The sequence below is a fragment of the Alosa pseudoharengus genome, unplaced genomic scaffold (assembly GCF_046254945.1).
Source record: "Alosa pseudoharengus isolate Yale_2024_CS ecotype anadromous, Long Island Sound unplaced genomic scaffold, YU_APseudo_1.1 YU_APseudo_1.1_scf_4, whole genome shotgun sequence".
Lineage (NCBI taxonomy): Eukaryota > Metazoa > Chordata > Actinopteri > Clupeiformes > Clupeidae > Alosa > Alosa pseudoharengus.
The window spans coordinates 16,704,506-16,730,418 of record NW_027468774.1 but is presented as its reverse complement, the minus strand read 5'-3'; the positions used below and the strand labels follow the sequence as shown (position 1 = coordinate 16,730,418).

At 42.7% G+C, this 25,913-nt stretch overlaps 1 protein-coding gene across 1 annotated transcript in view; it reads left to right on the top strand.

Annotated features, from left to right (window-relative positions):
* asic2 (acid-sensing (proton-gated) ion channel 2) overlaps positions 1 to 25,913 on the top strand; it is a 154,512-nt gene that overhangs the window by 79,673 nt on the left and 48,926 nt on the right. Inside the window, 1 exon segment of the mRNA XM_076265036.1 lies at positions 20,423 to 20,573. Within this exon segment, the coding sequence (XP_076121151.1) occupies positions 20,423 to 20,573 (151 nt within the window).

The window sequence follows — 25,913 nt, the reverse complement described above, 5'->3', positions numbered from 1 at the left end:
TTAAGAGGATGAATTATGTAGAGAGAGATTAAATTGAAGTGATGACTCCAGAAACTGCTTGGATTTAAAACCACAAGCACAGTGGCTTGTGTGGTCAACAGTTAAGTTGGGATTCATCTTGGTCACTTGTGTCAGTTGAGTTGCGTACCTGACAGCTTAACTCTTGTGTTTGTTTACTCATAAATAAATTTGAACTTGATTGTTTGTCTCACTGCCTAGTGCTGTCATACAGTGCACAAAATCCAGCATTACAAAATATATAATGTTATCTTACAGTATATCTCTGTAAAATACCCGTATATATAAATATAATGGTTATGTCAAACGTCCTCTTATAATTCTATGATAGGCAATATCAGGGAGCGCAGCCACTTGAATCTTGAAACTTGAAAAATGTCACAATATGGAACGTTTTTCGCATACTAGTAGTAGAAAAAAATCATCTATTCAGGCCAACAGAGAATACATTTTGACACACTGGAGTTTTCAGTAAAGTACCCATGATGTGTGTTTGTGTTTGTTCACTGTCTCTTGTTTTGATTTGCACATTTCGTGAGGTGATGTTTTGGCATCCTTGGGCATCACAGGATCAGACGTGTTTGGGCTGTTATTGCTGTTATTATTATATATGGCTATATTTCAAGGTTAGATACTTACAGGAATAGATGTGATTTTGACTCATCTGTGCTTACAGTACACATACATTAAGCATAAATGCATGTGAGGATATATATGGCTTTTCATTTTATAGAGTTACAGATTATATGACTCAGACAGGAAGATCGCCAACTTATTTCCACATTTATCCTCTCCTTCCTCCCTCCTCTTTTTCTCCTGAAATATGCTGCTCATATCAATATGCTGCTCATATCAATATGCTGTTCATATCAATATGCTGCTCATATCAATATGCTGTTCATATCAATATGCTGTTCATATCAATATGCTGTTCATATCAATATGCTGTTCATATCAATATATGCTGCTCATATCAATATGCTGTTCATATCAATATGCTGTTCATATCAATATGCTGTTCATATCAAGATGCTGCTCATATCAATATGCTGTTCATATCAATATGCTGTTCATATCAATATGCTGTTCATATCAATATATGCTGCTCATATCAATATGCTGTTCATATCAATATGCTGTTCATATCAATATATGCTGCTCATATCAATATGCTGTTCATATCAAAATATGCTGTTCATATCAAAATATGCTGTTCATATCAATATGCTGTTCATATCAATATGCTGTTCATATCAATATATGCTGCTCATATCAATATGCTGTTCATATCAATATGCTGTTCATATCAATATATGCTGCTCATATCAATATGCTGTTCATATCAATATGCTGTTCATATCAATATATGCTGCTCATATCAATATGCTGTTCATATCAATATGCTGTTCATATCAATATGCTGTTCATATCAATATATGCTGCTCATATCAATATGCTGTTCATATCAAAATGCTGTTCATATCAATATGCTGTTCATATCAATATGCTGTTCATATCAAAATGCTGTTCATATCAATATGCTGCTCATATCTTCAGCCTCATGTGTCTCTGCCTTCACTCCATACTGAGCTCATGACAACGATACGATAAGGCCCTCCATCCTTTTCCATTATGGCAAGGAACACCCTGCGCTGGCGCACACATGCGCAGCCCAAGAAGACAGAATGAGCTGGAGGCAGCTGAAGCATTGAAATGCACCTTTTTTTTTTTAAAGAAAGAAACAACATTCCTGGAAGCCATCAGGAGAGTCCTATGTATGGCTATGCCCCATTCCATTACTTAATAGACAGTTGGAGACAGGCCTATTTTAGCAACAGCAGGGGTCTCCGAGTGGCCATTTCTTAAGAGCCAGAGCCACCATACGCCATGGTGTGTGCACACAATAAGCCATGACTGGATGGGGAACTAGAATGGGTTTCACACACAATATGTGTGGAGACAATGGCCTCAGCAGGCTCTCTAGGCGGGAGGGATATGATTGGCCTCCATTCAGCCTAATGACAGGGGCATATATCTCACTTCTGCTCGGCTGCACCACTCATATTAAGACATATCGAGGTTATCATTGGTCTATCTGTGTCCAATATGCAGTTAGGTAAATATGAAGTCTGTATTTTATCTGTTGTTGTATCTGTATCAGTCATACACACACACACACACACACACACACACACACATACGTAAATACACATACACACATAGACTTTACACAAGCATACACACACCCATACACACAAATCTGTGGGGAAATGAGGTGGCATATGCAATATTTACTTGCCAGTCTGTATATTTGCCATCTTTACATATCATCTGTATTTTTCCATTCATGTTCATAAATATGTAATACCACGTCTCTATGAAATGTGATGGTGCAGCTCTGCATCCTGAGGATGTGTGGGTAGTTGTGAGGCTCTTCATATGACATGCGTTCATAATGAGAAGCTAAGAGAGTATCAAGGCTTATGTGGTGCCTCATCAAGAGACCCAACCACGTCCCTGCTTATAGGAGGCTCGCTGTGTCAGGAGACGTTAGTATCTAAGCCATGTCTTCAATAGTGGTTAACACGTCACCGCTCATTGACAAGCCAGTGACTGACAGGGTCCTGACAGGTCCACAGAAGACAGCAGGCGTCATGTCTATGATGTTGTTATTAGTGGGGCACCTAAGGACAGACCTGCATCATGATCAGTTCTTTGCCTGGCTTCCTCTCTTATGGATACTTACCCATCTGAAATTATGGGACTTGTTCAGGTAGCTTTACCAAAAGCTGCTAACGGAGGTGTGTTAGTGCCTTATTGTTCAGATTGAGTCGAGTTTCATGGTTGGCCATCAGATAATGTTTTTTCTATTTATTTCAGGCGGGTTTGTTTTGCCTTCCTTTCCATGCTCATTACTGTGCGTGCAATTACACTGAGTCTTAGAAATTATTCATACAAATAACAAAGATATTGAAAATCATGCATGCTCGCATTCATGCCTGTACACACACACACACACACAAACACACACACACACACATACACACACACATCTTTAGACTTTTGTGTTGTCGTAAAGCATTATTTAATTTGGATCCTTTTTTCATAGCTCAGTGGGTTTCTATCTAAGGCAAAAAAGTCCATCCTTATTTCTGAAAGCATGTCTGGTCTCATATTCATTACAAGTCATTGCCTCAGCTCGGATACTCTCATGTGCATGGACAGGCTTTCAAGTGTGTGAGTGTGTGTGTGTGTGTGTGTGTGTGTGTGTGTGTGTGTGTGTTATCTGTCTGAGAGAAAGAGGGATAGTGGTGATTTCATTGTGTGTGTGTGTGTGTGTGTGTGTGTGTGTGTGTGTGTGTGTTATCTGTCTGAGAGAAAGAGAGATAGTGGTGATTAAATTATGTGTGTGTGTGTGTGTGTGTGTGTGTGTGTGTGTGTGTGTGTGTGTGTGTGTGTGTGTGTGTGTGTGTGTGTGTGTGTGTGTGTGTGTGTGTGTTTGCATATATGTTTACGTGTGGGCGTGCGTTTCCGTGTGTATGTGGGTGATTAAAGATAGTGGTCAAGTAATTGTTTTATATATTAGAAATCTGCCCATGGGAGGTTTTTATCTCGGCCCACGCTGCTTGGAATAGATCATCCTGATGTTTTTTTTATGTACTGCACACAGTTTATACAGCTCACTCCAGACCACCAGCATGGTCAGTTAGTCTCCACATCAGCAGAGCTTATGCCAGGACCCACCACTCCCAGATAGGAGGACAGTTTACAGCCTTGAAAGCCCTATTCGCTATTTTCAAATGTAAATTATTTCTTTAGAAATGTGTTTTCAGAGGGCAAGGCACAAGGTGCAGTTGCCAGGTTGGAAATCCAAGAAAAATGTGATCCCATTTGACGGCATCTGGATTGCTTACAGTACCACTGCACTTGGCATTGTTTTTCTGCAGACGGATGCACAATGGCCTTCCCAATGGCTGTGGGTGATGGATGAACTGACCTTCATAGTGCGTTTACACAAAAATGTTTGAGCCCAGTATTTTTATTATATGTTGTCATGGTTCAATATCTGAATCAGTCTTATTGTCAGTAGACTGGAGTCCTGTCGAGGGTAGATGGGCAGTTATCTTCCACCCACAGTATCTATTCCATGCATTGTAGGACATAAAGTGTACAGTATTTACCTGAAATTGCTACAGCAAATTTTTGTCATTCATTTGAACCAGCAGGGGCTCTTTCTTATGACCATTTGTAGAATTGTCATTTCAAATTGTGCTGGTCTCTCTCTCTCTCTCTCTCTCTCTCTCTCTCTCTCCTTCTCTCTTTCTCTCTCTCTTTCGCTCTTTTGTGTATATATATATATGTTTGTGTGTGTGTGTGTGAGAGTGTGTGTGTGTGTATGTGTGTGTGTGTGTGTGTGTGTGTGTGTGTGTGTGTTATAGATTGGATATACAGTACTTCTTTAAAGCACTGTGGTTTCCCTGTTTGAATAGTAATCCCACTGGCAACAGTAATGTGTTTGTCACGTCTTTCAGATTGTCAATTACGCCATGCAGTCGGTATATATATATATATATATATATATATATGTAAACATTTATCTCATCTTGGTTTATATCAAACTTATGTTAACTGTCAAGCCATAAAACATTTATTATGGATGTCACTTTTTATGCACACAGTGAAAAGCAAATGGCCTTTACATTGAGTGAAGCACTTGACAGATGGAAAGGAACAAATACTACTCTCAGTTAGTAGAATAAGATACATTAACTTAACCTATAATATGTAATGATTATCTGCTATTCTCTATTGATATTCTATTTTATACGTAAAACACTGAGGGCTGAATTCTCCCATTTGCACCATTATGCACTTTTCAGTTATGCACATTCTCCTATTCCTGCTTCTGTCACACCCACAGTGCGCAAGTTCGAAATCAAGGCAGCCTTATGAAAGAGTCGTGATTTATTTAAAATAGAACCGGACTGATCTACCACCTCGTTAATTTAGGTTGATATGAAAACGTGGACTTTCTCAGTGACCTTTGAATGGCATTTAAATCCAGAAAGAACACAAACCAGTCTGATTTTGAAAACGTAAGCAAGGTGAACTGAATAGTGAACGGCCTACAGTAAAATTATGTTTCATCACATAGTCTAACAAAGAATTGACTTTTGAAATTCACTTTTGCTCTGAGGTTTGTTTATAAAGAGTCACAACATGCTTGGGGTGTCTAGAATCATAATTTAAAACTAACTGTTGAGAAAGAAAGTTTCAATGGCAGCTGGTTCTCATAATATCAATGTATCTATGCTAACGAAGCTTTAGACTGACACCTGCAGTTTCAAATACAGTAAAGGGACTGGCATAACAATACCAGAAACGGATCAGAGACAAGAGAATATAAATGATAATTGCTGCTCAGTGCAGGTGTCTGGATGACTTCGGTAAAGTTGGAAATAAATGGACAGGTTCAAACGAAGTAAGCTAGGGGATGATGACTTCACATCAAGTTAAAACTGAAGGTGCACAGTCGGTAAGATCCAATATCCAAAGGGGGTAATTATAACAGGCTTTTCCCTATTTAAGAATGTAGCCTCATTGGCCCCAGCTGTGGCGCAACTGGCTGGGGCACCTGCACCATATGCGGCGACCCGGGTTCGATTCCCGCCCAGTGGTCCTTTCCAGATCCCATCCCTCTCTTCCTTCACTTCCTGTCACTCTCCATGTCCTATCATTAAAGGCATAAAAAGCCCAAAAAATATACTTAAAAAAACAATGTAGCCCCATTGATAAGGTACGCCTTATGACACTGTAATGGGGAAAAAATATAAAGCCATATCAGCATATTAAGCACCAAATTTGATATTGTAATGTTAATTTGTAACGTTCTGTGTAACCTACAGTACATGTATTTAGAACTAGGCCTACTGCCGTACTGTGTAACCTACATGTATTTAGAACTAGGCCTACTGCCGACATCAAGCAATTTGCTGTTTCACCATGTATATGTAGTGGCGCTCGACCGTAATACAGCCCTCAGAAGTGCTTAGTTGGAAAAGTGCAGTCAGTGGCAGAATGCGCACAAGAGTTGTATACATAAAAAAACGCCCAGATTTTGGAGTAGCTCCTCCCAAAGCGCGTAACTGGCTCCATGGCGCGTAAATGTCAGACTTAAGTGGAGGGCAGAATGTGCAGGCCTAAAAGTGCTTATTTACACACTTTTTTTACATACGCACCCTTACGCACCTTTATTAGCACATATGCACAACCCCTCCCTCCATGCCACAGCCGAACTATGACCACACTTATACCTTTTTTTAATATAGTTATTATGACCGCCGCGCAGCGAAGCTGTGTAATTGAAGGTACTGTATCTGTGACCTAACATAGTCAAAACTGCACGAAATTGGAAGTGTGGGATCATTATGACACCCTCTGTATGCACGCCAAGTTTTGTGGAATTCCGTTCATGGGGGGCCACACAATAAATTAATTTATGTTACTACACCAACTGGCCTGTAGGTGGCCGGAGACAGTTTTCTGTGAATATCTCGAGAACCGTAGGGCCTAGGAGGTCCACCTTTTTTATGTATGTTGGTCTTAAGGGGGCATGTCAACCCATCCCATTACCACTTATTTCATGTATAGCGCCACCTAGTTAAAAATTAAAAAGCAAAAAATTAGGTGTTTTCATCACAATATGTCTGGCTGACAAGGTCAAAACTGCACAAAATTAAAAGTGTAGGATCATTATGACACCCTCCGAATGCATGCCAAGGATGACCATTTTTTTCCGTATATTTGCCTCCAGGGGTCATGTTAACCCATTTCATGTGCACACATGTGCACAAACAGATACACACACACACACATACATTCACAGTAATCATAAGTATGACACATACTCACACAGTAGACATATGTACACTTCCATGCACAGGCACATACGCAGGCACACACACAAGCACGCACACACACACACACACACACACACACCCACACACATAACATAAACATAACACAAACAATCAAGAATTTCTCAGAATTATGAACAGGCAAGATGGAGGTGGGGTTGTATAAAATGAATTTTACATGTGAAATCTATGAAATAATCATGTTTTGGTACTTGTTGTCTAGCAGATACCAGTGAGAATTGAGTGTGGCTAATGCAATTTAGTGAGACAGTTAGAATCATATAGGCCTTTCAGCGTGATTTCTTTTTGTGGAAAAAATGTGCTGGACTGGGCGGCGGTCATATTTTGTACCGCTCTGCGGTACATCTAGTTTTTTTCAGGTTTGATATGTGACATTTTTAGTTTTTCACTCGAGCAATGTAAACACTGTAAATATAGTCCTTGATTAAAGTCGTTTCATTAGAACTAGGAACAAGACTTATAGCTAAAAATAAGCCTTCTGAGAATCAACAAGCCCTCTGAGAATCAAATGAAGAGTGACTCTTGTAACTCATGAACACCTATGAAACTGCTTTGCCAGTTCTATATATGCCACTTGTACTTTTGCTGTTGCTACTATATTAAGACCTGTTAAATCATACTAGCAAAGTTTGTATCACCATCGCCAACCTTGCATCTCAGAGCTTTTTCCAGCAGAAAACTTCTCATTAGCAGCCGTCAGGGCTGCCTGGTATCTGAATCTGACGCTCTGGCGGCGATTAGTCAGGTCTGGCCGTGTGCTGCCCGCTGCCCACACACCCCATCAGTCGTGGATGAAGCATGCTGGAGGATGACAGGTGAGGCCAGCCCTATCAGAGCACGGCTATTAAAAATAACGAGCCCCAGCCAGTGCCTGTGATGGATGGACAAGAGTCCTTGGTTACCTGTTGCCGTGGCAGCAGCACGGTCTGGGGTGGCAAGGTGGGAATCACACTATCCTAGGGGATTGGGGGTGGATGTGGGGGGTGGCTCTCCAGAGGTGTTTGAGAGATAGAAAGATAGAGAGATAAAGAGAGAGTGAGAGACAGACAGAGAGTGAGAGAGAGAAAAGGAAGAACAGAAGGAGAGCGAAAAACAAGAGGACGTCAAGAAGAGAGAGAGAAATATTTCTAGTACCTAATCAACCCTCACCTACTCTTAGATCCTTCTAGACCCCCTCCCCCCTTGCACAAACACACACACACACATACCCCCCCCCCTCACACAAACACACCTGCACTGGGTTTGAAAAAACTAAAACAAGAACAAAAAAAGCCAAAGAGCTGAGGGAAGAGGAAAGAAAAAAAGAGGGAGAGAGAAAAAACAAAAGCGATAGATTTGGTCATCTGTCTGTGTTCATGTGTTTGTGTGTGTGTGTGTGTGTGTGTATGTGTGAAGAAGCAGGAGGTGATGTTCAGACAGGTCACAAGGGGAGCAATACAAGCCCAGCAGAAGCGAGAGAGCGGATAGTGGGGAGTGGTAATTTGCCGGATCCCCGATGCCCCACACTGGATATCCTAGCTAAGACCTCCTGGGCAGGGAGACTTTTGAGCGGGCAGTTTTGCCGGCTACCCGTGGGGGCCTCGGAGCTCTGGAGATGATGTCACTGGAAGACTGATGCTCAGTCGCAGGGAGATGTAGAATGCTGAGGGTGCTTGAGGGATGGGGGGTGGAGGGGGGATTATGCATGGCAGAGATGGGTGGAGGGAGGATTAATCAATGAGCTCGCTTTTGCTGTGGAGGTCACAGCGCTGCCTGTGAGCACAGGAACATTGGTCAATGAAAGTTGTATCTGAATCACCAGGCTTCAGACATACCTCCAATTTATTCATTTTCTCTCTCACCACTCTCTCTCTCTGTCTGTCTGTCTCTCTCTCTTTCTCTCTCTCTCTCTCTCTCTCTCTCTCTCTTTCTTTCTCCATCTTTTTATAGCCACTAATCTTCTTTACTCTTTCTCTCTCTCCTTCAGCTCGTCACTCCACTCACTGTCCCAAACCACCCATTGGTCACTGTGTATATATCCCAACATGCAGTGTTGGGCAAGTTACTTCAAAATCGTAATGTACTATGCATTACTTATTACTGTCATTTCAAAGTAATTTGTTACATTATAATATTACTGTCTCTGAATTGTAAGGCATTACACTACTATTGCATTACTTTTAAGTTACTTTCACCAAAATATCTAGAAATATGGATTTGCTAAATGCAGTTTATTACGCTCAATGTAGCTTGCTCTTCCAATGGAGGGAGATGTGGTATAGCATAATGACTGAGCTAGGCTTAAGGCAACAGTATAATGCAATACAGTAGGCGCAGTGCTCATAATGCAATACAAGGAACAATCATAGTCAGAATTTTGTTAAAAAGCGACAAAAGGTCAAAGTCTGGTAAATTGTGATAGAAATACTGTAACTTTAAGGCCTAGGCCTACTCATTAAAATCAATAGAGAGCCTACTATATTGTAAATCAAAGCTTAAAGGAACCGTATGTAAGATTGTGGCCAAAACGGGTACTACAATCACTTTCAAATTACTGTAGAGCGGTGTATCCCCTTCCCCTCCCCTCTGACTGGCAGAGTTGGCAACCGGATGACAAAACACTACTGACTTTGTGATTAGTAGATAGGTGGAGGGTGGCGCATTAGGCCAAAACACAACATGACAACATCAACATCAGTTGAGGGCTGCAACTTCACTTTTTAAATGACAATATCCTGGCCAGACTACTGTTGTCAGTGATATAAGTATTTGAAATGAACATGATTTCTTAATGTCTAGTGACATATCAGGGCAATTTTATGATTAATTGAAATACAATTTTTACATACGGTTCCTTTAATAAAGACATGTCAAGATGGTGGCCTGCTGGCCATTTCGGTGCCCTAAGTGAGTGGCTTTGAGTGAGTGACATTTAAATGATAACTCAAACACCTAAAGTAAAATAAAAGGCCTATTATTTACAGACAATTACTGTGTATTTTTAAACATTCATTTCTGAAGAAATGCTGTTTTACTTATAAATGGTGCACTGTCACTTTAAGAGCATTGATCTTTACGTTGTCATAATGCCCTTTTGCCAGCTCTTGTTTACAAGCCTTATTTGTTTGAGTTACATTGATAGCACAATATTAACAATAATATGCACAATGTTAAGTTATTTTAAGCAACCTTCATTGCTTTGGAAATGGAAGTATGCAATGACATGTTGCTTCACATTTCGTTTTGCGAATACAAGTGAATTATGAGCCTGGTATCCACCTAGCTATCTGAATGAAATGCGTTTCAGTCGACTCAGCATATCATGTGCTTCGTGTAGCCTAAATGCTTGGAAAACGAATGATTGAAGACTCACCATTTCTAGTACGTGGTGATTGAGAGAACCCAAAAGGTATCAAACTTGCATGTAACATCGTGTTAGTGCATTTTGACATTGTAAACGTTATTGATGAAGAGTGAAATGCAGTTTGCAGTAAAGCTACTATTCATTGGTTACATTTGGGTGCCCCCTCTGTCCTTTGGTGCCCAACGCAAAGTGCGTGATGCGCGTGGTGGGAGCGGTGGCACTGCCAGGCTACACAATATTTTTCTGCATTTCTATCCCTTTATTCTATTCAATTTAAGTTCACAGCACAAAGCTGACATGCACAACAGCATAGTTTGTGTTTTATCAAGAATCAAAAAGATTGGCGTGGCACTACTTTAGATATTTCATTAATTTACTTGTGCTATTTCGCGAGCTGAGAGATCTTTCGGTTTCGCACACAAAGTGCACTAACTATTATGTTCTTCATAGCCTTGTCTCTGACAAGCTGAAAATAATGAGCGTAGGCTTATGTCCATCCCGCAAATAGAGTCTGCCTGCGAGTCTGCTGCAGCCACAGTCATATTCAACCAGTATCAGGAGATAACGTTCTACTATTTTGCGCGGATTTTTTCTCCTCTGTTGTTCTCGCGTGGTGTTTGCGAATATGTATCAAAACAAAACAAGCGCTTAATTTTGGGTTAAACTGCATTGTAACGCGCATTACTGAAGTTTGTACCGAGTAAATATTACCCAATTTTTTTTTTGTAATGCCTTACATTACCGCGTTACCGCAAACAGCAATATATTACAGTAATTACATTACTTTTGTAACGCATTACTCCCAACACTGCCAACATGTCTAGTGCAGCAAAAGTGCTTATCACTTTACACACCCATCGTGCCTATCATTACACATCACACAATAGTTTCTCCATCTTTGAATATAAATTGATTGCCTAATATTGGCCATAGTTTTCCAAAACACTGTTAAGTCAGTTCAGGGTTAATAGTATAAAACCATTGATTGTCTTATGCTTTTATGCTTTATTTCAGTTGATTTGTGTGTGTGTGTGTGTGTGTGTGTGTTGTTTGTTTGTTTTCAGCCTTATAAAACCTCTCTATATCACTCATTCCTCTTACATTATTAATGTATTCACACACACACACACACACACACACACATACACATCAGACCCAGTTACACTGCAGCATTGTGATAGGAAGGATGAAACTGCTCACCTTGCAAATTTGGGACTTTTCATAAACTTTGTTTCTCTCTCTCTCTCTCTCTCTCTCTCTATCTATCTGATATTCTCTCTGTCTCTCTTCCTCTCTCTGTCTCTCTCTCTTTCTGTCTATTTGTCTAGACTATTATTCTGTCCCTTATTCTCTCACTTTTTCTCTAATTCTCCCTCTGTTCGTCTCTTCACAAATGTGTCGCTGATATCTTTTCTGCACGAGAAGAAAATGCTGTCTGAGTGGCCCTAATGGAAATCGATTTGGGAGAACAATAACGGCACATCACAATAAAGTGCTTATGCAAATGTGATATGCCGGAGCTCTCCCTCTCCCTCTCTCTCTCTCTATCCCTCTCTCCCTCTCCCTCTCTCTTTCTCTCTCTCCTCCATGGCCTTCACAGCAGCCCACCCTCCAACACACACATACACACACACACACACACACACACACACCACACACATCTTCCCGAGAGCTGCAACGTTGGTCGTTGATGTTTAAAATTTCAATTTGCCCATCATAGCGCCTCTGGACGGGAGTCGGGCGATAAGTGTCTTATTACCTGTTTATTGCATAATGGAAATGGCAACGAATAGACACTTTATTATGATGTTGCTATAATGAATAGAGAGCTTGTCTGGTGCAGAGTTTTATTTATTGTGCATTTGTGAGAAAATACGTGTATGTGTGCCAACTGTGTTTGTGTGTGTGTGCTTTTGTGTGAGCATGTGCAGCCTGCAGGTGTTTCTGTTCATTGTATGAATGTGTGTGTGTGTGTGTGTGTTTGTGTGTGTGTCTGGCTGTGTGTATATGTGTTTTGTGTATGTGTATGTGTGTTGTGTGTGTGTGTGTGTGTATGTGTATGTGAATGCGTGTTGTGTACAGTATGTGTGTGTGTGTGTGCATGTGTGTGTGCATGTGTATGTGTATGTGTATATGTGTTGTGTGTGTGTGTGTGTGTGTGTGTGTGTGTGTGTGTGTGTGTGTGTGTGTGTGTGTGTGTGTGTATATGTGTTGTGTGTGTGTTGTGTGCATGTGCATGTGCATGTGCATGTGTAGAAGTGTGTGGGTAGTGTAGGCCTGTAGAGGGGGCAGCTGAAGTGTGGGATGAAACAAGTGAATGAGCACACAAGTCCAAGCTGGTCAGGCTCCGTGTGCCACATCGATTACCAGTCCAATTCTGGTCCCTTTCTTCACAACATTCCAAAGTGTGTGTTTCATTATAGTTTTGGTGTTTGTGGTGTTTTGTGCGTGCGTGCGTGCGTGCGTGCGTGCGTGCGTGCGTGCGTGCGTGGAGGGGAGATTTGTCTGGACACAGTGTGCTGGAGGAAGAAGAGCCATCTCTCCACGGCTGGCTGACGTGTCCTGATGAGAGGCGGTTGAGGGGGCCACTAGGCTGGGCTGAGCTGGAACCTCTTGGCAGCGTGAGGCTTTTGCAGTGTCATCTAGGCTGCAGTCTAGCCTACAGTACGTGCCCAGACTGAGCCAGGGGCCATTTCAGCCCAGACACATACACACACACACACACACACACAGCGGTTAAGGGGCTGAATGAGATACTTGAACAGCTTGTTTGTGTGTGTGTTTGTGTGTCTGTCTGTCTTTGTGTGTGTGTGTGTGTGCGTGTGTGTGTGTGTGTGTGTCGGTTTGTGTTTTCTTTTCGATCTTTTTAAGCTGCATTCCAGTGCTGTGCTCCAGCCCCCCCCCCCTCCTGCTTTTAGCTCCTCTAATCAGTCCCCCTCACCTGGCCTCTGGGCGTGCTCCTCCTCTCCTCTAATCAGTCCCCCTCACCTGGCCTCTGGGCGTGCTCCTCCTCTCCTCTTCTGATTGCTGTGTGCATGTCCTCCGCTCCTTTCTCCGTCCTCTCTTCTCCTCTCTCCTCCATCCATCTCCTCAGTTGCTTTTTATTCTGTCTTTTCTATTTGCTCTTCTCCTTCCAATCCTCTTGCCCTCTTGTCTCACCGCAGGACGTGGCTCATTTAAAACATCCCTTCATCCATCTAACTTTTTCGTCCATCGATTTCTCTCATCCTTGTCTCCTCTCTGTTGCTCTCCCTCTCTCTCTCTCACTCTTTCATTTGGATGCACTGTTTCGAGGGGAGGAGTAGAGATTTCAGTTTGGCAGTGGCGGCCCAGTTGACGTTTGACTGACGGACACGCATGGGACTGTGGTAAACAGAAAGGCTGTGTTGGAGAGAGGAAAAAAAACAGTATGAAAGGATGGAAATAAGCAGGAGAGAGGGGGAACGAGAGAGGGGTGTGTGTGTGTGGGGGGGGGGGGTTGACAGAATAAAGAACAGATAGCGTCTGTGTGAGCGAGAGATAATCCATCTGTCTGCTGGCACAGGAGCAAGCATGCCACAAGGCCGAGGAAAGATAACGACAACCAACGCAGATGTGCCCTGCTGAATACCAACACGATGAATAAGTAAAGAAAATCAAATGCAACATTTATGAGTGCGCTGTGGAAAGAAAGAAACAGAGGGTGGGGAAAGAGTGTGTGTTTGTGTGTGTGTGTGTTGGGGGTGAGGGGGGAGTTGAGGTAGGCACAGATCAAACAGAGGGTGGGGAAAGAGTGTGTGTGTGTGTGTTTGTGTGTGTGTGTGTTGGGGGTGAGGGGGGAGTTGAGGTAGGCACAGATCAAACAGAGGGTGGGGAAAGAGTGTGTGTGTGTGTGTGTTTGTGTGTGTGTGTGTTGGGGGTGAGGGGGGAGTTGAGGTAGGCACAGATCAAACAGAGGGTGGGGAAAGAGTGTGTGTGTGTGTGTGTGTGTGTTGGGGGTGAGGGGGGAGCTGAGGTACAGTAGGCACAGATCAAACAGAGGGTGGGGAAAGAGTGTGTGTGTGTGTGTGTGTTGGGGGTGAGGGGGGAGCTGAGGTACAGTAGGCACAGATCAAACAGAGTGTGTGTGTGTGTTTGTGTGTGTGTGTGTTGGGGGTGAGGGGGGAGTTGAGGTAGGCACAGATCAAACAGAGGGTGGGGAAAGAGTGTGTGTGTGTGTGTGTGTGTGTGTGTGTGTGTGTGTGTTGGGGGTGAGGGGGGAGTTGAGGTACAGTAGGCACAGATCAAACAGAGTGTGTGTGTGTGTGTGTGTGTGTGTGTGTTGGGTGTGTGTGTGTGTGTGTGTGTTGGGGGAGTTGAGGTACAGTAGGCACAGATCAAACCGGTCTTCGTGCTCCCTTGCTCTATTTGTAGTGCTTCTCCAAGTGAATTGTCATTTGGGATAAATCCACAAGTGGCACAGCTAAAAATAATTTGCCGTGCGTGTCGTCTCCCTCTCGCCTCGGGATGTGACCGGGCTGACAACCTATCGCTGCGTGAACATGACTCCCCGCGCTGCCCTCTGCTCTTGACAATATCCAAAAAACCCAGAGAACAACTAAAAAGTAATTGTGAAAGAAAGTGTGGCACTGCAAAAAAATACCTCGTTCAGGGGTTTCAAAGACTGTAGGCAAGCTTCTACACAATAACCAGAGAGGAGAAAAGAGATAGAATGTAGGTAGAAAACATGAAAGGAAAACAAGGAAGCCGATATGAACAGTTCTTTACATCAGTCTCACAGTCCAGTCCATGGTGTTTGAATACCTTTAGAATATCTTTTTTAAATTGGAAATAATGAGAGTTAATAAGCCGGTGTGTCATGAAGCAACCGTAATAAGGTCAGGCATCACAGGCACCTCCACTTCTCCTTCTGCCTGTCACATTACCCAAAGACAAAACGGCCTCTCACGCTAACGATGATCTGTCACAGTCGCAGAAGGTCACACGAGTACCGGTGCCATCGGCGACATTTTGTCGTATAAGACATTGCCCCCCCATCCTTTGCCTCTGAGACAAGGTCACTCCGCTCACACAAGACCTTTCCTCGTCTCGACTGTTGTCTCTCTTCTCGAGATTTGCCTAATGAGTTTGGAGTCTAATTGGCAGCCATGTCCCTGTTCCCTCCACACTGCCAAGCATCCTTAATGCAACCCGAGATAACAGGGCCATTGTCTGATCCAACAGTGAGAAATAAAACCCAAGTTTTACAATTAGCAGGAAAAACTTCCCAAGTTCCAATGTCATTTTATGGCGGATGACCTAAGGCTAATTTAACAACTTGCCACAATCATTTTGCTAATTTCACAACATGAACATAACATTTTCAAAAAACTTCTTGAAAGGGAGCATTGAGGGTGACGTGGTTGTGGCACCACTGCTGTTCCCACAACAGGAAACATTTGGATGGAATCGTTACGTTTGGATGGCTACTCCAAGCTTGCTTGGTCTCTTGGCTGCACTGTTGGAAAATAGATGTTGTTGCTGCTTGGGTGCTTGGGAAGTGTAGAGGACTGTGCACTGGCAATACTGGATTGATAGGAAAAGAGTTTGCTTCACAAGTACTTTCTCCTTGAGTAGTTTGATCAGTTGATGGACTACAACTCAAAGCTGCAAGTGCAATTTTCTTAAAAGATCTGTAAAAAGTTTTTGGACCATGTCATTTCTCAGGAGGGCATTGCTCAGGACCTAGATAGAGGCTATAGCTAATGTCTCTCAGGCAGATCTGATGAGGTCTGATGACTGGCAGTTTAGAGTCCAGTCTAGATACTATCCAGACTGGACTAGATAGTGTCTAGACAAAATTGATCTAAACTGGATGACAGATAGGTGACAGTGACTGGGGACAGAGGAGGTGAAAAACTCAGATGAAATCAAACAGGAAAGTGCCCCAGTGTCCTCTATCTGTGGAAGTCCGGTGTGGTCTGTGTCAGATGGGTGTGTTGATACGATGGGTCCCTGTATGCTGAACTGCAGTCAAATGTTCACTCTTGACCACACTGGTACACTAACCCCGCTGGTACCATTGCATCAAGATTCCCCCCTGGGCACGCATTAGGTGGGGTAGGGATGGCTAACCCTGAGAATAGGCTCATTCAAACAATGTGTGCTCAGTGGGTGTGGAATATTTTAAGAGAGGCTCATTAGGTTTAATGTATCTTCATTTATATGTGTTCCTCCTTACTGTACGCTGTTCTCTCCTTTGGGGGGAAAGGGTGTTAATGCTTTCTGTCTATTGCATTACACTTAGGCTAATTGTAGTTCGGGCTGTATTTCCTGTTCATGAGATACACCTCTGCTGCCAATAATGCCAATTTCCGTATGAAATGAACACCTCACAACAGATCTGAGTGAGCTCCTGTTTTATCACAGAAGGGTTCAAAACGGTTTGAATCAGACCTTTCTCGTTCTTGACCTTTTCTTCCTTTATAATCCCTCAACCACTTTGCACTGCCCGTCATTGTTGTCAATATCATGGCTTGCATGTTTCTATTAATCTCTGGCACAACAGAGCAACCTACTGTAAGAGGTAGGGCAAGCGACTAGCTCTGGTATTTATCATAAACAAAATGAAGGATATAATTCATTTGTTGACTGCACAGAGCAGAATGCCTTGTTCTCTAATGAGATGAGCGGAGACCGAGAGCAACGTGCATGGTGCTCCCCGAGCAAAAACTAGTCGATAAGAATCGATTCGCTGTCTGTGGGAATATTGGCTCACAAAACTTTGGTGGTCTTGCGGTATTGGATTGTATTTTTTGTGTGAATGTCTAGATGAATTTGACGGAAAAAGATTTGTTAAAATAATGTCTTGGTGAAAGTTCCTATGGTGAATGTGTAGACTGCAGGGCTACTAATGTTTGAAACCAATCTCACAGGTTTATAAATAAGAGAGGAGAGAAACTTGAGCGAGGTCAAGGACTGCTGTTTTTGACCTCTCCTGACATACAGTATTATTGCGAGGGTGTTTTGGACACACACAGAGTGAGAAAGAGGAGAAATAGAGAGAAATGGGAGGGGAATGTTATAAGTAATGTACTAAATACACACACACACACACACACACACACACACACACACACACACACACACACACACACACACACACACACACACACACACTTAATGAATTAACAATTAAGATAAAATATTTAAAAAATATATTAAAATATTGCCTAGAGCTATTAACAATTCAAGTTGATACACTTAGGGAGATGCTCATTAAAAGAAAGATAACACGGTCTGCATCTATTCTTCAAATATACAGACTGCCTTGAAAAACTAATACTGAGCAACACACACAAACACACACACATTTACACCCTCTTACACACACACACACACATTTACACACTCTTACACACACACAAATACACACATCTAGTAACTTGCTGATAATGTTCGTGCAGCCTTACCTTCCAACAAAGAAGGATGACCTCGATAAATATGGAGAGCCTGTCTAGGCCTACTGTATCTACAGCCCTGAGTAGCTATTGATTTATCATGTACAGTAGATCCTTATCTTCGCATAAGGAGCACAATGTTAGGCAGAGCTAGAGACCCAAGGGGGCATTCAAGGTGCAGCCATATCATACTAAACACCCTTCCACTGTTCCAGACTCAGCCATCTCAGCATTGCAGGGTTCTCCATTTCCTCTGGCACTGATCCCAGATTATCAAGTCATTCGGGACGCCATAGAGAACAGGTGGGATGAGCATCTGAGGGCAGGGCGGTGTTGTCGAAGGAATGGAACTTATGCTAGACATGATAAATGATGTTCTGGGAATGCGTTTGAAAATAACATTATAGTGCAATGCCCAAAGAGACTAATAGAGTGTCTAATATGTCCAGAATGTATCAGTAACGTCAGAGCAGTGTGTTAAGCAGGGGCAGTCATGGCCTACTGGTTAGCGCTTCGAACTTGTAACCGGAGGGTTGCCAGTTCGAACCCCGACCAGTAGGCACGGCTGAAGTGCCCTTGAGCAAGGCACCTAACCCCTCACTGTTCCCCAAGCGCTGCTGTAGCAGGCAGCTCACTGCGACGCCCTCCACCCATCAATAACTACCCCATCTCACTCTCCACCCATCAATAACTACCCCATCTCACTCTCCAACCCCTTGTGTTGACAAACAAGCCCCAAGCCAGAGAGGAAGTCAGACATGGATCGGTGTGTGTGGGCTAATTATGCAGAGGTTTATAATTGTAATTATTATTCATACGCCGGGATTGGAACTCTCCCACCTCGTTTACATATTTGCGTGCTTTGCCCAACGCTGTCAAAACAAGCTGAGCTGTGCTTGTTTCTCCCACCACCACTCCTCTCTCACTCCATCCCTCAGATGAGCTTTTCATCATTTATTTAACCTGCTTACTATTAGGATAATTACTGTCATGGAAGCGGCCGTCTTGATGGTTGATAGGATGCAGATTTTTCAGCCAGTGTCCCCCGCATGAAAAATTAGATGAATCTTCGGGCAAATGTTTGCAAGTGCGGATATCATGGGACAGTGTGGTGCATCATGGGACAGTGTGGTGCATCATGGGACAGTGTGGTGCGGTTGTTTATAAAGTGAAACCACTGAGAGTCAGACCCGCTGCTTGATTGTTTTTCTTGTGCGGAAGGATTATTTTTTTTCAAATTTGAATTTCCCCTTGGGGATCAATAAAGTATCTATCTATCTATCTATCTATCTATCTAAATGCTGATAAATAAAATAACCCACACACTATTGATCATCGTCAAATAAAACAACATCAATTCCAGCGATTGCTGTTAGCTTGTGAATGACCTCTGGTATTTCTGGTAATAGAGAGGGTGGCTTATTTCACCAGCTGCATTGTTCCTTCAAATAGCACAGCTGCACAAATTCAAGCAGATTGACACCAACCTTTACATTGCTCTCTGCTCAATTACTTGGTGAACAGCATTGTTCAAATGGCACAGTGCTCACACACACACACAAACACACACACACATGCATGAACACACTCGGGCGCACACACACACACACACACACACACAGTGTTATTTCACTCTCATTTGACCCACTGGTATAATCTTATAATCTAGGGCTCCACTGTAGTTCCTTTGCTGCTCCAATTGTCTTGTATCTCTGATAGCTCTCTATTTCTCTCCCTCTCCCTGTCTCATACATACACAGACACAACAGTCTCTCTCTTTCTGTGTCTTCCTCTCTCTTTTTCTCTCTTTTTCTCTCTCTACCTTTCTCCTCTCTCGGTCTCATACACACAGACAAAACAATCTCTCTCTCTTTCTCCATCTCTCTCTCTTTCTCCATCTCTCTCTTTCTTTCTCTATCTATCTGTCTCTCTCTCTCTCTCCCTTACTATCAAGTTTTGTTGCTTTTAGCCTCAACCACAATTCGCATGGCATCCATCTATCCACATGCACTCACTCTAAAAGGAAGGTAACTTGGAGGCGAAGGAGGTGTGGGACGTGTGTGTGTGGGGGTGTGTGTGTGTGTGTGTGTGTGTGTGTGGGCTATTGTCACACCATGCTCCATTACTCACCAGCGATGGGATTTGTCTACACCCCGGGCCCCTGGTAAAAGCCAGTACTTGAGAATCAGACCAGACCAACAGGTGTATTTTCTTCCATTTTAGTGGAAATCTGCAGACAATGCCTCTGAGGTCACCTCATTGCCACTGTCCCACTGGGCCCAGATGGGGAAATTGCACAGTGGTGGTGGAGAGAGGGCTGCCTGGGTGGTACCAGGCGGGTGATGTGGTTCAGTCCCCCGTGTCATTGGCCATCGCAGGCGGAGATGAGGCCATGGGCTGCCTTGCTTTTTTGCCATTTTTGGGACAAACAATAAGCAGAAAATAAGCTTCACTGTAGCAGAATTTTGTAAAGGCAAATCTGTCCTTGATTGATCTGACCTTGTTTGTGGCAATGTGGTGATGTCAGTCTCTCTCTCTCTCTCGCTCTCTCTCTATCTCTCTCTCTCTCTCTCCCTAACCCACATCCCCCTTTCGCATTGCAGATCATACGTATAAACATGTCAGTAAATCAGTCCAGGTCATGAATCCTTGACCAGTGTTAACCCCATCTCTCTCTCTCTGTGTCTCTCTCCCTGTGTGCGCAGGTGTTCACCCGCTATGGGAAGTGCTACATGTTTAATGGCCCCGAGGAGGGCAAGAGTCTGCGCACCACCATGAAGGGAGGCACGGGCAACGGCCTGGAGATCATGCTGGACATCCAGCAGGACGAGTACCTGCCCGTGTGGGGCGAGACAGGTACACATCTACATGCCTCTCATTACTGCATGACACTGTATATTACATGTATGATTGATAACATGTTGTTGTTGTTTTGTTTGTTTTTGTCAAGTGTAAACTTTAACTTTAACTTGACAATTTGTCAATTTCAATACATTACATTTACAAGCGGAAGCGCAGATGAATAATTTATGTGACCACTTTTATCAAACCAGACAGATGTTCATGCATTTTTGTGCTGGGAACACACACACACACACACACACACACACACACACACACACTCACGCACACACACACTCACGCACACACACAGACACACACACACTCACACACACACACAGTAAAAACAAACGTTCCGTGTGACACATTGCCATCGCAAAACCCAGTGCACTTCACCATCAGGTAAACGGGTGTCATCGTTTATAAGCGCTGTCATAAATTTCCGCCTTCTGCTTTATCTCTGGCCAGCAGAGAGAATGAACGTTCAGCGCCAGACAGCCCCTGTTCTCACTCCACCCGCCATCAGCACAGCAAAATCTCCCCACACTCCCCTGTTCCTAAACTGCAAGAAAAGTCTGTTGTCACAATCTTTATGACTGTTTTATCAGTGTTTTCCTTGTTAAGACAGCCTGGGGGAGTATCCAACCGTGGGCAGCCATTTTTATTTCCCTCTTCACTTCACGGGCGCCGGGCACAGTGGTCTCTGTGCAGCGGTAGGCTGAAGGACTCCTCCAGTCTGAGCTGGTCTGAGCCCGGGTGGCTGTCTGTCACTGCTAGTGTGGCACCACACAGTTGATGTTGCCGTAAAAATGTCAATTTTCTTTGCTCTTAATTAAAACTCCTTAATCAAAGGTGTTAAACCCCACCACACAAAATATTTCTCTCTCTCTCTCTCTCTCTCTCAAAGCATTACCGGCATAGTTAATTATTCATACCCCTGGCAAATATTGATTTAATGTTGATTTTCTCTTTATCGATATGATAGTGTCATTTTCAGTCAGAACAATCACATGCCAAAAGGTTGCAAGATAATATGAGACAAACATGGAATCAAAAAAAGCAGAGTTTTCATCTTTTTTAACATTTTTATGAAAAATGGCATGTTCAAAATTATTCATACCCTTTTTAAATAATCATGGAAACATCTTTATTTGCATTCACATCTGTCAAAATGGTTCTGATAATACCTACCAAGCCTCTCCATGTCTCCACAATGATTCTAGACTGCACCTTTTTAACAGAAATCTGGGTTTTGAGTCAAGAACGATTATTTGCCAAAAGACCTGTCCCAATAGGCATAATTGGACCATTAAACCCATTAAACCATACAATAATCCAAAACATACAGCCAAACAAGTCAAGAAATGGTTAACAGAGAACAATGTCACATTTCAGAGTGGCCCAGCCAGAGTCCAGACCTCAATCCGTCAAAAAAGTGAGTACAAGGCCAGAGTGATGGCAAATAATCGTTCTTGCCTCAAAACCCGGATTGCTGCTAGAAAGGTGATCTACAATCATTGTGGAGACATGGAGAGGCTTGGTAGGTATTATAAGAACCATTTTGAGAGCTTTGATGGCAAATAAAGATGTTTCCAGTGATTATTTAAAAAGGGTATGAATAATTTTGGACATGCCATTTTTCATAAAAATGTAAAAAAAAGATAAAAAGGCTTTTTTTTATACCATGTTTCTACCACATTGTCTTACAACCTTTTGCCATGTGGCAGTGTCATTTTCAGGCAGAAGAAACATATTGGTCAAGAGAAAAACAACATTAAATCAATATTTGCCAGGGGTATGAATAATTTTGTATAAAACTTCAAATAATAGCCCGGGCTTTTATTTTCCCAAATCGCCAAACTGCACCGGCTAGTATTTGAGACAGGCGTCTATATGAGACAGGCCTTTAATTCCCTTCACACAAAACTTTTCCTCTGCAAAGAAGGAAAATATTATTGAATTAATTATTTCAAACACACAGAATGTCTACCCATATGACTAGGCTATCCGTATCCGATGATAAGCTTCAATTACGGATTATCATTCATTTAGTGGTGAGATGTTGTTCACTGATTGAGATAAGATCCAAATAGTGGACATAGCCAGGACGGATTAAATACGTTTTAATCAAAAGTAATTTACAAAAAGAGATTGTACCACTGAAAGCTAATATTTTTGACACTAGCAGCATATCTGTCCTCTGTCAAATACAGTTGCATTTTCAGCCCAAAACCGTTCAGGAATTATTTATGCAATTATTTATGTGTGTAATGCTTCATTCTCCCTCTTTTGGGATGAATGAAACAGCATGTTAGAGAATGAAACATATACAGTAGTGTCTCCTGTATTTTATTTGGCAAATTTGACAACAGTCAGCTTACATTTCAAATCATAGCCTTCTTCTTTCTCTTGTCACCATGGTGGTACGCATTTAGAAATATAAGGGTTACACTTTACTTGACAGTATTGACATAAGAGTGACATGACACTGTCATGAACGTGTCATAAACAAGTCATACACGTTTATGACATAACTCTTCTGTTATTGAAGGAATATGCCACCCCTAGGTGAAATTGGGTCACTCCCCGCAGTCCCTAGAGTTGGATGAGTGATCCAAAGCGTTTTCTAGCCGACCCAGCCATTGTCCTAATCTAGAAACGGCCCGGTTAGCTTTAGCTTAGCGTAGTCACTGTAATCCGGCGATTCCAGCTAGCATGTCGTTGCAAAAGTGAATCAAATAACTCAAGATTTTTTATAATTATTTCTCGTAACCTGTACATTCACATCGAGTACAAATATCAATGCAAATTAACACGAAGGGATTTACTAGACCAATTTAGATTTGGAACTATTTTCGGGCATAGCACCGGCAAAGCACCGCTGCCAGGCGCAAAGACATCACGCAGCATCAATGCATTTTTTTTACTTACTCTGTGGACAGTTGTCCACTGGGTGTGTTGTTTCTTTTTCCAGTTAACTTTATTGCGCCAAGGGAAAAAAACTGAGGACTACAGGATGGATCACTCACTCACTCACACCACCAGTTCGTGTTTGCTCTCGTTCTCTCATCCGACTCGCCTTGACTAGTCGCAACGTCCTCTCTTCCCAGATCCAAAGCTCGCAACTCCTCTTCAGTGAACTCAGGTTCGAAAAGGGTCTTGGATCTTGGTAGTCAAAGTCATCATCTTCGTCTATCGTGTAATCTTCCATATTCATCGCCATTAGAACTCTTAGAGAAAGCCCACATGTCAGTGTCAGCCTAGTAGCAGAGAACTTGGTAGTCACGCTGGTGTATTGCCGGAAGTTGAGGGTTTTCAGATGCTGCGTGATGTCTTTGCGCCTGGCAGCGGTGCTTTGCCAGTGCTATGCCTGAAAATAGTTCCAAATCTAAATTGGTCTAGTAAATCCCTTCGTGTTAATTTGCATTGATATTTGTACTCGATGTGAATGTACAGGTTACGAGAAATAATGATAAAAAATCTTGAGTTATTTGATTCACTTTTGCAACGACATGCTAACTGGAATCGCCGGATTACAGCGACTACGCTAAGCTAAAGCCAACCGGGCCGTTTCTAGATTAGGACAATGGCTGGGTCGGCTATAAAAACGCTTTGGCTCACTCATCCAACTCTAGGGACTGCGGGAAGTGACCCAATTTCACCTAGGGGTGGTGTATTCCTTTAAGTGACATTCGGTTTTTGTCATAACAAGTTAGGGTTAGGATGAGGGCTAGGGTTAGGGTTTATGTGTCAGGACAGTGTCGAGTGTTATGTCGATACTGTCAAGTAAAGTGTTACCAAAAAAAGAATAACATTTGTGAACCCTGTTGTTTTCTGGCCGGCATAAAAACAAGTATAGGCTTACCATTGGCCTATCCTTGTCATAAAATATTTTGTCTAATGCGCAAATTTTAAACAAATGCATGATTTGAACTGTCAGAGTCGGACATAGCATAGGCAACAATTTTGAACTTTGAGCTTTCACCACCGCAGTCTTTATTAATGCCATCTAATCATAACGTAGCATGCGCAATCGGCTCCATAGAACTGGCTTAAACAGGCGATATAGCGGGTTTTAGGAGATTAAATGCAAACTGAAACTGGCCTTTATTTATCCAAACCTGTAGCAACACCAGGCGTGTAAAAGAAACAGGCATGTAAAAGAAACAGGCTATTTGGGACTGTTTTTGGGACTTTTATTTGAAGTTTTACGGTATACAGTATACATCTTACTCTTTGACTTTCTCTCCTCAGGATTTTGGACATAAGACCTCATTTCCAAGTAAGCAAGTGTGATATTTATCAGTGGAGACCGTTTTCAACACGTTTCATCCAGTCCTTCTAATTGCAGAGTTCGCAGGTGCTAGGCTAGCGCAAGTCAACGGTATGTGCTAGCCTGCCACTAAAAACAGTCTTACCCACTCCACATTACACCCGAGGCAAATAAATTATAACGCCAGACTATCGATGTAAATGTCTGTATTGATACTGTTATTTCTAACGTTATTCTATCCTTGCATTCCAACGATCGCATTACATTTTGAGGGACTAGTTTCTTACCACGACGGAATTATACTTGCTCAGGTTAGTAGTACTGCGCCGAAAAGTAAACAGTAAAGCGCACTCCAATGGGGATACTTAGTAGTAGCCTTGGTAATATCAGTCCGCTGCTGAGATGCCAAATGACTACTACCAACTTCAGGGACCAAAGTATAACTATTGCAATGCGATGCGAGGGTAGTTGTATTTCTTACACTATTCTATCAACACAGACATTTACATCGATTGTCTGGAATTTGCCTCGGGTGTACTTTGGAGTGGGTAAAACTGTCTTTAGTGGCAGGCTAGCACATACCGTTGACTTGCGCTAGCCTAGCACCTGCGAACTCTGCAATTACAAGGACTGGATGAAACGTGTTGAAAACGGTCTCCACTGATGAATATCACACTTGCTTACTTGGAAATGAGGTCTTATGTCCAAAATCCTGAACCACCCCTTTAAAGCATTATATGCCTCTCTATCTCTCTCTCTCACACCCCTTCAAAGTCTCTCTCTCACCCCTTCTTTGTGTGGGTGGCCAGACCTGTAGGTTTACTTAACTATGTATGAGTCTGTGGCCGAGTTAACAGGGTGTCTCGTGGGCTGAATAAGCTTCTGTGGTGCCTGGCAGAGCAACCTGCGTAGCGCTCAGATACTTCTTCCCTCAGTGCTCAGGAATAACCTCTCCTCATTTCCTCTCCTCTCACTTCTCTGGGCCTCAGGTTCCTGTTTGGAGTTCCTGTGAGTGTCTCATCATTGAAGAAGTCAGCTTGTATGACGTGTGTGGTGTGTGTATGTGTGTGTGTCGCTCCTTT